The 10,212-nt window shown below is 38.6% G+C and overlaps 1 protein-coding gene across 1 annotated transcript in view; it reads right to left on the bottom strand.

Moving 5' to 3' along the window:
* Nucleotides 1-85: 85 nt before the first annotated feature.
* rasa2 (RAS p21 protein activator 2) overlaps nucleotides 86-10,212 on the bottom strand; it is a gene marked incomplete at its 5' end in the record, with an annotated part of 25,417 nt that continues 15,290 nt past the window's right edge. The window contains 12 exon segments of the mRNA XM_035679848.1: nucleotides 86-3,363; nucleotides 3,492-3,672; nucleotides 4,577-4,680; nucleotides 5,709-5,917; nucleotides 6,447-6,529; nucleotides 7,186-7,292; nucleotides 7,913-8,064; nucleotides 8,295-8,378; nucleotides 8,493-8,599; nucleotides 8,961-9,084; nucleotides 9,214-9,288; nucleotides 9,780-9,894. Of these exon segments, the coding sequence (XP_035535741.1) occupies nucleotides 3,333-3,363; nucleotides 3,492-3,672; nucleotides 4,577-4,680; nucleotides 5,709-5,917; nucleotides 6,447-6,529; nucleotides 7,186-7,292; nucleotides 7,913-8,064; nucleotides 8,295-8,378; nucleotides 8,493-8,599; nucleotides 8,961-9,084; nucleotides 9,214-9,288; nucleotides 9,780-9,894 (1,372 nt within the window).

Genomic DNA, 10,212 nt, shown 5'->3' with positions numbered 1-10,212 from the left:
AAAAGCAAACAAAAAAAAAAACTCAAAATATCCTGGAGTCAATTCTTGATATTTGGCTTTTCAATGGAAGCACACACACAGAGGAAACAAGTTGGCAAAGTGTTTATTGTAAATTGTTTCAAATGGACACAGAAAAGACCATGTATGGAAAATAAAATATTTAACGTGTATAAAAAAGAACAGACATTGTACTCGAGCAGTATGGAGACATTCAGAAGAAGTGAGTTGCCCTCCACTGTCTGCAACTATTGGCTGCGCGCTGGACAGGAAGAAGCTTTTAGATCTCAGAAAAAACATCCTATGATTGTTTATAGTACTCGTGCTCTGTGATGTGACTCTTACAGAACAGATCATTGGCAGGACAAAAAGAGTTTGGCAATTTTAATGCCTGCATTTGAAAAGTATTTAGATATTATTGTTGAGTTGACAGACCCAGAAATCAATTTCTCTTCTTGCATAAATCTGGAATTTCTCCTTTCTGTGGATAATAAGTGCTTAGAAACACACATCACATGTGCAAGTCGCATACTACCTAGATTGATGTTATTCATATAACAGTTCAAAGCAAATATCATCATGTCCCTTTCGGTTTGCATGAAATTGGCCGCAGTCCAACACGTCAGAGTCAAGAAGATTGTTGTGCCAATGTGCTTCAACTACTAGCAGGCCACTGCATGCGTTTCCCCACATGCATCTCATCTCCATCCTGACAAGGACTGTTTATATGTGCTGACATGGAAAAACAAAATGGTGGAACATTCCCTTATTAAAAGCAGATAAACAGCATTATTCACTGACCGAATGAATGGAAATGAAGACCCAAAACATGTTCACTTTCATACGAAAATGAGCACACTAGAGGACATTAACAGCTAGTTGACTGGCCCTTATTAAAACTAGCAACGGAGTTGACATGCAAGCTTTTACAGTATACAAAAAAAAACAACTTTATGCTGTGGGATTCAGATCCACATATTAATATTAAAATTTGGTCCAGTTTTTCACAAGCATAGGCAAAGTTCATCCAATGATCAATTTCTTAATAAAAAAAATCAACCATTTTACAGTTGTATTTTGGCTCTGATTAGGCAGTTCATTCACTTACAGCCTGCATGTGAACATAGTCAGTGCCAGCTGCAGCTCGTGGGACATTACTGTACACACAATATTCACTTCAGTAACACTGCGGTAAGCTATCAACAAGTGGAGGTTTGGCAGCAGCTAGAACCACACACAGTCAGTAAAGGGACCACTCTGGGACAAAAACAAAAAGCGGACAGCCTCAGAGAAGCGCTGCAGACGAAGAACAAGGTACCGTACCAGTATAGAAACACACAAAAAAAAAGATACAAAAACATTTTCCTAGAAAAATATATTGTTAAATACACAAGACATGCATGTTAGAAATATATGACGGACCAAAGACAAAACTTCTGAAAACAACCACAAGCAAAGAAAAATACATGGTTAACCCTGTATTATCAGCATTGTCAACTTTTGTTGTTAAAATAAATTCAAGTTTCTTTTGTATCTTTTCAACACTTCATTGTTCAAACGGGCAAAGAATGAAAAACAAAAAGACAAAACCAGGGTTTGAAAAAGTCTGACTGATCAACAGTTTTCTCCAGCGCAAAAGTGATTTGTTGATTTATCGATAAGTGGATAGAGAATTTGCTGGTTGGAGCTTAAAAGTTTAAGGATTTCACATAACAAACTGAATACCAACAGATCAAAAATCACAAATCTTAAGCAATTTTAAGACATCATTTGGGCTCTGAAAACTTCTGATAAGCATTTATTGATAGCTTATTTTCCATTACTGTATTGATCAGATGCAGCTCTGATATGATTCGGAGTAACATGTGTCAGGATATCAGGAGTTAATGTGTATTCTCATTATCAATGTATCCACTTTTCAAACTTGTTTACTACACAGACTTGTATTGACTGTTCGGGCGGTGGAGTGCTGTGACTCACAGCTGGAGAACACTAACTTTTTCAACTTTTAAGCTGCACAGTGCCACATTTCAAACTAATTCTCTAAAACCTCCAAAAGTACAACAGCTGGAGCTGCGGAGTGAAAAGTAAAAGAAGAAAGGGACATAATGTGTTTGTTGGTTGCCACGATTGTCTGGACTAATTTTGGGATGACAGGGGTAATTTGTTATTCTGATTGATTCCTCTACTATCATTTGTTACATAAGCCACTAAAGATATGTTGTGATGCTCTCAACGTGACAGCACAGATCTGATGTATACCGTACCAATACGATTCACAATCACAGGGAAATACAACTCTACACCACAATCATGTGCTATCAGGTCTTAAAACTGAACGCATGCAGTCTGCTTGCCTTAAGTCACTAAAAAGTAAAAGGATATGTTAGCAAAAACATGAACAGAAACCATATATATCTCCATTTTTAAAACATTTGTATTCAAAATACATTAATTATTTTTTTCAAGTCAAACCTATGAAATTGTCTTTGGTCAAGAAAATATCTTAAAATCTACAGGCTATAAATGTTATTGTACAGGAATGAAACATAGATGTACTCGAGATCATGTAACTGATCAAAATGGGGAAAGCTGATACCAAGTATCTAATCATTTTCCATTTGGAGTGCTCCAAATATTTAAAGTGCTTCTGCATTATTATTCCCTCAGCATTTAATGTGAAAGAAACATCCATCAAAGTAAGGCAGATCGGTTTCATCTATTCAACTGTCCTCTGAAAATATATACACATTTGTTCAGAAGAGGAAGGACACTAAAAAGGAGTAGAGAAAGATAAAAGGGGCACAAATAGAGGATGAATCTCCAGAAAGATGATTATCAATCAACTCAAGACAAGTGTCAGAGCAAAACCTTAAAAGATTGGGAGAGCATCATCACAGCTGTTGATATAAAACCAGGTGAATAAAAAAAATTAGCAGCCTATTCACACACCATCTAATGATGTCTTTTCCACACAGCTGTAGACGTAAAAGAGGACATAAATTAAGACAAGGAAAAGAGTCTATAGGAACCTGCAATGCAGAGGGAGGGGAGGAGGAGATGAGGCGCCAAACAAAACGACAACACCTAAGGGTTTGTTCATTTCGAGGACCGAGGAGAGATCCAGGTAAAGCTCCTTCTGGTTCCCATTCTTAGGCTGTCACTGGTGTAGTGGACTCTTGATTTCTGGAGGTCAGGGTGTATAGTTCGTTCTTCACCTTGACACACAGCGGGTGCACTTGCTGGGACAACTACCAGGGCTCCTTTAGGACCGTGTTTAGGCTCTCTGTTATGTATGAACACCTGCTGCTTCAGGCCACACCGCCCTGCCCTGGTTAGGAGGTTTTCCCTACGATCGGGTTGTCCCTGAAACAGAAAGAAAGGTAGCTCATCTTTCTGTGAGTAGGAGCAGTAGTGTATATTGCAGCAGTAATAATGTGTGCATGTGTGTTACAGTATAGATGTAACATAAAGTGATAGCAGTCTGGACTTACAGGCTCCCGTACTGTGCCATGTTGTCGCTCCTGATGTTGTGCTGCCTTTGAAGTTCTTCCATGACGTTTCGGAGCTGTTTGAGTGTCTGAAAGGTCTCTTTGGGTTCCTGAATGGTGAATTTTGAGTAGTCCTCCTGCTCCCGCTGGGGGCCCTGGTACACTGCCATACTGGCACATGCATCTATGGAGAGGAAACACATCATTATACAGTGCAGCTCAGAAAGTGTTAACGCCAGATGAACAGTGAAGGCTTTATGGACATTTTTATGCAAAATAAAAACAGACATTGGACAAGTTAACATAAGCCGGATCTGTAACATAGACATATTCACATCTTGGATTAGTTAAGATTCAGATCTACATATTAATGTTTCAACTTTGTCCGACTGACAACTTCTCACAAGCAGAGGCTTCATCTTATAATCAATTTCTTAAAATCAACCATCTTACATCTGTATTTTGGCTTCAATTAGGCAGTTCATTCACTTACAGCTATCAACAAATGGAGGTTTGACAGCAGATGACCACACACAGTCAGTAAAGGGACCATTTGGGGACAAAAACAAAAGAAAAAAACCTTTTTGGCTGCTTATTGCCTCCAGTCTGGTCTTCATGGACTCCAAGATATATAGCAGAGATATAGCAGCTGAAGGAGCTGACTGACTTTATTCCACTGTTTTATGCTATGTTGTTCCATAATGAGACAACTATGTATAAAAAGAGTATTCCTTCACTATTTACCTGACTGTCTATAATGCAATTCTACCATGCTGATTTAAACCCCCTTGAGATTAGCGATTTATCTATGTAACCACAAACACCCTTAAAACTGAAGTCATCACATTTACCTCGGTCACCTCCCTAATTGCTATCACGCTGGAGTATAGTCGAAAAGACAAAAACATATACGTCACAGATACATTAACACATACGTGTATATAAATCACTATCACGGGTCTTGATTTACAATAATAATGTCATTCTCCAACACCCAATAACCAGTGCTATGAGGCAGTTCCTGTGACATTTGGCAACCAGTGTAATCCTCAAATAATAAACAGATTATCTCATGTACGAACACTGACCCTCCATGTTCTGGAGCTTGGTGTCATTTGAGGAAAGGAGGGAGAATATTCTCTCCGTTTCCCGGTCACAGTCTATGTCCAGCTGCAGGTTGGCCACCACGACGCTGAAACAGGACAGAACATAAGTAAACGAGGTGTCAAAGGCAGAGACAAGAGGAGGATGTGATATTTTAGTTTGTTAAAGATAAAACAGAAATCCTGAGCTCTGCATGTATTTTCTGTAAGCTCTATGTATTAAATAAATAACAACAAACACAAGTAGGAAACACAAAGACAGTAGAAGTAAACAGCGAACTTTTAACCTGCAGGGTGAACAGTGACTGGACAGATTAAAGGGAGAAATGTGGCTTTTCAGATTCTGCATTAAAGTGAAAACAGCTACAGTAAAAAAGCAAAGCCATCCACAAATTCTTTAAGTTTCTTTTTAAACTGATGATTTATTTTAGTTGAAAATGGCATCAGTGGTTTTGCTGAGACATGTTTTGCAATTGTGATTTTTGTGATTTGCTGCTGTAAAACTAATGTTTGAAGGGATGTTGGAAAGAAGCCACGCTGAGGTGGAAAAGTAGATTGAAAAAACAAAAACACAGAAAGGCCAAAAGCATTCCTTTACAGTAATGAGGGTCTGCTGAACATTTTCTGCTCATTTTCTGCTTTAGTACATACTTCCACTCAAACAATTATCAAATAAAGTGTGGTTTAGTTCCTACAAAGCTTCCTGGACAAGTTGCTACAGTAGTTATGGGCTATTTGTCAAATGTTTCAAACGTAATGTTAGTGTGGCTCTTTGCACGTGTGCCAATCCACAAAAACTCATCTGTTTATGGTCACAGACGGCAGAGCAAATGAGGATGATCCAACTGTGGGAGCTTTCCATTTTGCCATTTTAGAGAGATTCTCAAAATCTACTCTTTCTAGACAACGTGCCTGTTTTCATGACTCTCAGCTCTGGTCTACATGGTTGGTCAAATTTACCACTAGTGGCAGTGTTTCAAAGCAGCAGTGAGCAATTTTATTAAGTGTTTATTGTGATGTGCAACACATGTCCCACAAAACAGCAGCAACAATGCAAAACTACTTTATAGATGATAAATTCCTGGTCCTGGTGGTGATGATGTGGGCAAAGACTCACCTTGTGCAGGGCTTACAGCCCGGTGCGTTGTTACTCTGGCTTTTGCAGCACTGCCAGGCTCCACTGGTGTAATTTGACGGATGGAAGGTGGCCAGGCGTCCCTCGTTGCAGCGACTGACCTGGCCCAGGACCTCCAACCACTCGCTGGCTTCTACACAGTTTCCTGCTTGCACGTACAGAGGCTTCTCAGAGTGGACCACCTGAAACATCTGACACAAGAGAAGAGGAGCTGTTTAAGAGCCAAGGCACAGCAGTGTTACTGCTTATCAATTTCCAGGTCATTTCCAGGGCACTTTCAACATCCTACAGTTTTTATGGAAAATACTAACAAAACGGGTGTGTCTATGCTTACAATGAGGGCAGCCCTTACATATGTGATACTTGTAACATTTCAACTGTAACAACCTGAGATTTACTATGTTTCACATTAAAAGCTGATCATTTCCAGGAGATTTTGTTTAAATGTGTCATTCTTGATACTTGATAATGTCTGAAATGTTTCATGCATTTTCCAGGCACAGGAGGAGCACAGAGGAGTGACAAACAACTTCCAAACGGACATCCAAACCATTCACACACATTTAACTGGACAGTCAGCATAACCTCATGAGACTACCAAACACAATAATTCATCATTTGTTTGTTTCAACTTGGGTCAACTGGCTCTGGGACAATGTTTATATTACAAAGGGGCCATATTTCAAGTGATGATCGGGTGTCTGAGGGGAACTGGCTTACATTTTTGCGGTTAAAGGCACTTTCATCCAGTTTCTCCACCGCCTGAATATTTTTGACATTGATGATGCAGAGGGCCTCTTTTCCTGTAAAGCAGAAGGCATTCTTTCAAAATTATGTTAAGAAAAATATACAGTGACACTAAGAAGTATTAACAACTTATATAATATATAAGCTGTTTGTTTTGAACAATGTGCCCCCTGTAAAATTAGACAATATAAGAGGCTGTAAGGGAGTTAAGGCATTGTATTTTTATGGCAATTTTTAAAAGACATCTACTTAGACTATCAGTGTGCTCCAAACTATCTATATGTGTTGACCAAGGTGTCTCATAGGTCACACAATATAAAAGCTATTGAATATGCTATTAATGAATATATGTATTTACTTGTGACCACCGTACTGTATTTCTTTCTATGAAATAGTCCGTACATCTGTCCAGTCACATGTGCATGTAGAGAATAAGTGCAATACACAGTATTTTATACATATGCTGGCTTTCCATTAATAAAAGTTTTTAATATTCATTTACAACACAACATTTTGAACATCTCAACTTTTAGCAAATAAATCCAACCAATAAAGTGGCACCTCCACTATATGTAAGATTGGAAAAGTCTTTGGTGACATCTGGTGGTTAAAAATGTAGCATAGCCTGAGCCATCTCCTGTTGGTTTAATGCTGCACGTTCGAGGTGAAACTGTGTTTGGTTGGCGTATGAGATGATAGAAACTGGTCTCACCTTTATGTTTGTGGTAGGAGAGCTCCCTGTTGGTCACTCTGAGCCATCGCTTTTTAAAGTTTTTCTTGCCAAGGCGTTTTCTCCCTTGGGCACGTTTCTGTACCTCCCTGTAAGGACACACACAAGATGGAGGTTCAAAGTATAAACCATGTTTCACCGGAAGTATGCAAATAAAAGACCAGTACAATTTAATTCTATTTTATTTTATTTTTTGCAAAATAAAATGTTTTTATACTGAAACAAGGCTCCAGTTACATTGAAATATATCTTATCAGAATTTCAAGCTTTTTTCCAGGGCTCTTCTGTGTTTTCCTCCCTTACAGAGTCTAGAGAGGAACCATGCATACATTATCTCACCATAAAAAGATAAAACATGCTTTTCCACTTTGGCTTGGGTGTGAGAAAGCTATCCAAAGGCGTAGTCTCGGGCCGGTTAAGGAGCTGGGGGGGATTTATTACTGAAAATAAAATACTAACTAAAGAAGGGAGACTGTACTTCTCTGATAACTGCTGGGAGGAGGTTAAAGTAAAGTATTTGAAGCTTTCTTTAGCCTTGGTTACTGATGTCAGCGACTATTAATTTGTTGAATAAATAAGTAGGTCTACTCTACATTAAAGACATGAACATTTTTCTGCACAGACTGCTTAAAGTTTGTAGGGTAGAGTGGTAAAAGAAGCAGCAGCCATCAGTATAATGATCCTATCCAGGCTCATGATGAACACTCACCCCTCCTTGAGAACCACTGCGTCCTCCAGCCCACTGGACTCCTTGCTGACATTAGAGGAGATCTCATCGAGAAACTTTTTAACTTTTTCGATACACTTTTCTTCTTGGAATGATTTGAAGAAGTCATACATGTAGGTTTCTTTAAAACTAGACTACAAAAGAGAGAAAAGATATAAACAACATAGTTTAAAACGCTGCATATGATCAATTACACAATACATACGCTAGACTATATGTAACACTTTACAGTAATCCTCTAAACGTATTCTCGATTCAGCCCAGACTACAGTTCCATCAGTCTCACAAATGCTTTCATCAATAAGTAATGACTCCTCTTACTTTGCTTTAAGTAGCAATTTCTCATGTTTGCTGTTAATCTTACCAGTTTTTTTGACAAACTACCCCAGCTGCCCAGGGTCTGGATTGTTTTTGAGATGAGTGTGAGTGTGCGAGAAATCTCAGGATCCTAGAATTAAAGAAAACGTACAATGACGACAATGTACTGTACAGGCCACATGTCAATTTGCTCTCCAGAATATTTATAGAATGGTGAGTTATGGTGCCGGACCCGTGCACTTACAGGATGGTGGGAACGGAGCTGGAATGAGTGCGGAGAAAGAACAGCAACGGCAAAGAACCGCAGGAACACAAAGCTGCTAACGGCTGAGTATTGAACATGTGGGTCAGCTGTGGAGAGAAAGAAGATGCTAACAACTGAGTCTGGCTTCCAAAAACAAACTAATTTAACCAATTAGCAAGTCTTACAAAGCATACAGTATGTATGTACATACAGAGAGTGGTCAGAATATAACTACTGTAAGATGAAACTCAAGATTTGGCTCCACCTGGTGGTTGACATGTATATAAACCCATTAACACACTGTAAAAGCTCTTATATTTAATCTGTTAAAGATTAAACTAATCTTTAAAAGATTAAACCAACTAATATAAACCAAGCTACGGATATAGAGCTGTAGTAAAAGCCTTTCTCTGACTAAGTGGCTGCAAAAATGAGACCATAACCTTTAATACAGCCTCTGGCATTTACCTGGGAAACGTTTGCAGGCCAAGTGTCTCAGTGACCTGAAGACATCACACATAAGTGGGGGACAGCTGGAACTGGACTGGGTGATGGAGGAAAAGACTTTCTGGACGTAACCCTGAAGGTTTTCCTGCAGAGGTAAAAAAAACCCATTAGTTTACATATATTTGACATAGAGAGGATACCAAGTATCTTGAAGGTAAAGGCCGATGAAATGATACAGTGGAAGTTTAAAATGTGGAGAGACAAGTGCATTTACCTTGTTGACCTCCACGTTGTCACCTTCCTTTAGTTTTATGGGGTCTATCTCACATGTTTTGTTGGATTCACAAATCTATGGAAGATTAAAAGGACAAAAAAAAAAGGCTTAATGTATTAAATGAGAAATTAACAACAAATGAAATCATGTTTTCCTGTTTTCTTGAAGGACAACACCAGAAGATGAGTAAGAAAACTAGTAAGTAATTTAATAAAGACCATAAAGACAAAATATGAAGATGATGAAGAATACAAAATGGCACATTATGCAGATGCAAGTAGACCAGTAGAAAAAAGGCCACAAATGAACCCACTAATCAGAAAAGTATAACTTTAATTCAAACAACTCATTAATGCAATCCATTTAGATAATTTATTACTGAAAGAGGTTTTCAACCAACTCATCCTGTAAGAACTTCAAACCTACCAATTACATCTGTACATCTGCTTGTTTGTAGTGGAAAGGCAGCTGTTTCAAAGTTTTCCATTCCCATACTGACCTCAGTGACTCATGCCCATTCTGGCATCTATACTGAGTGTGTGTGTGTGTGTCCTTGTTGCTCATACCTCATCTATTACAGGCTTCAGGGTAACCGCCAGGTAATTCTTTCCCACAATCTTCATCATGTCATCAATGCAGCGTGTTGCCAGTGAGTTGCCACGGAATATAGTGTTAGCCTCCCTGAATGGACAGAAATATTCCAACAGACATTAAAAACACTTTTAACCACTTTTTTGACAAAAGATCACAGTTGTTTCTGTAATTATTTTGGACCAACTGAGATAATCTTCATTAAAGCACTCCTTGTGTTTCAGCATCTAAGAGGTGTGACAGTCCAGGAAAGTTTTTAAAAAGGGAAAAGAAAACTGTTTTTATGAGTTGGGTTGTATTTTTGTAGTAATGGTCATCGTTCCTTCTTCAATTTAAGCATCTGGGTATGACATTTTATGCACCATCCTAGTTTTAAAGCAGTGCTTCCCAACCTTTTCTATCATTGAG

This window comes from Morone saxatilis, unplaced genomic scaffold (assembly GCF_004916995.1).
Source record: "Morone saxatilis isolate NCDOM2014 unplaced genomic scaffold, NCSU_SB_2.0 Contig8, whole genome shotgun sequence".
Taxonomy (NCBI): domain Eukaryota; kingdom Metazoa; phylum Chordata; class Actinopteri; family Moronidae; genus Morone; species Morone saxatilis.
The sequence above is the reverse complement of the archived record's forward strand: the minus strand, read 5'-3'. Positions and strand labels throughout refer to the sequence as shown.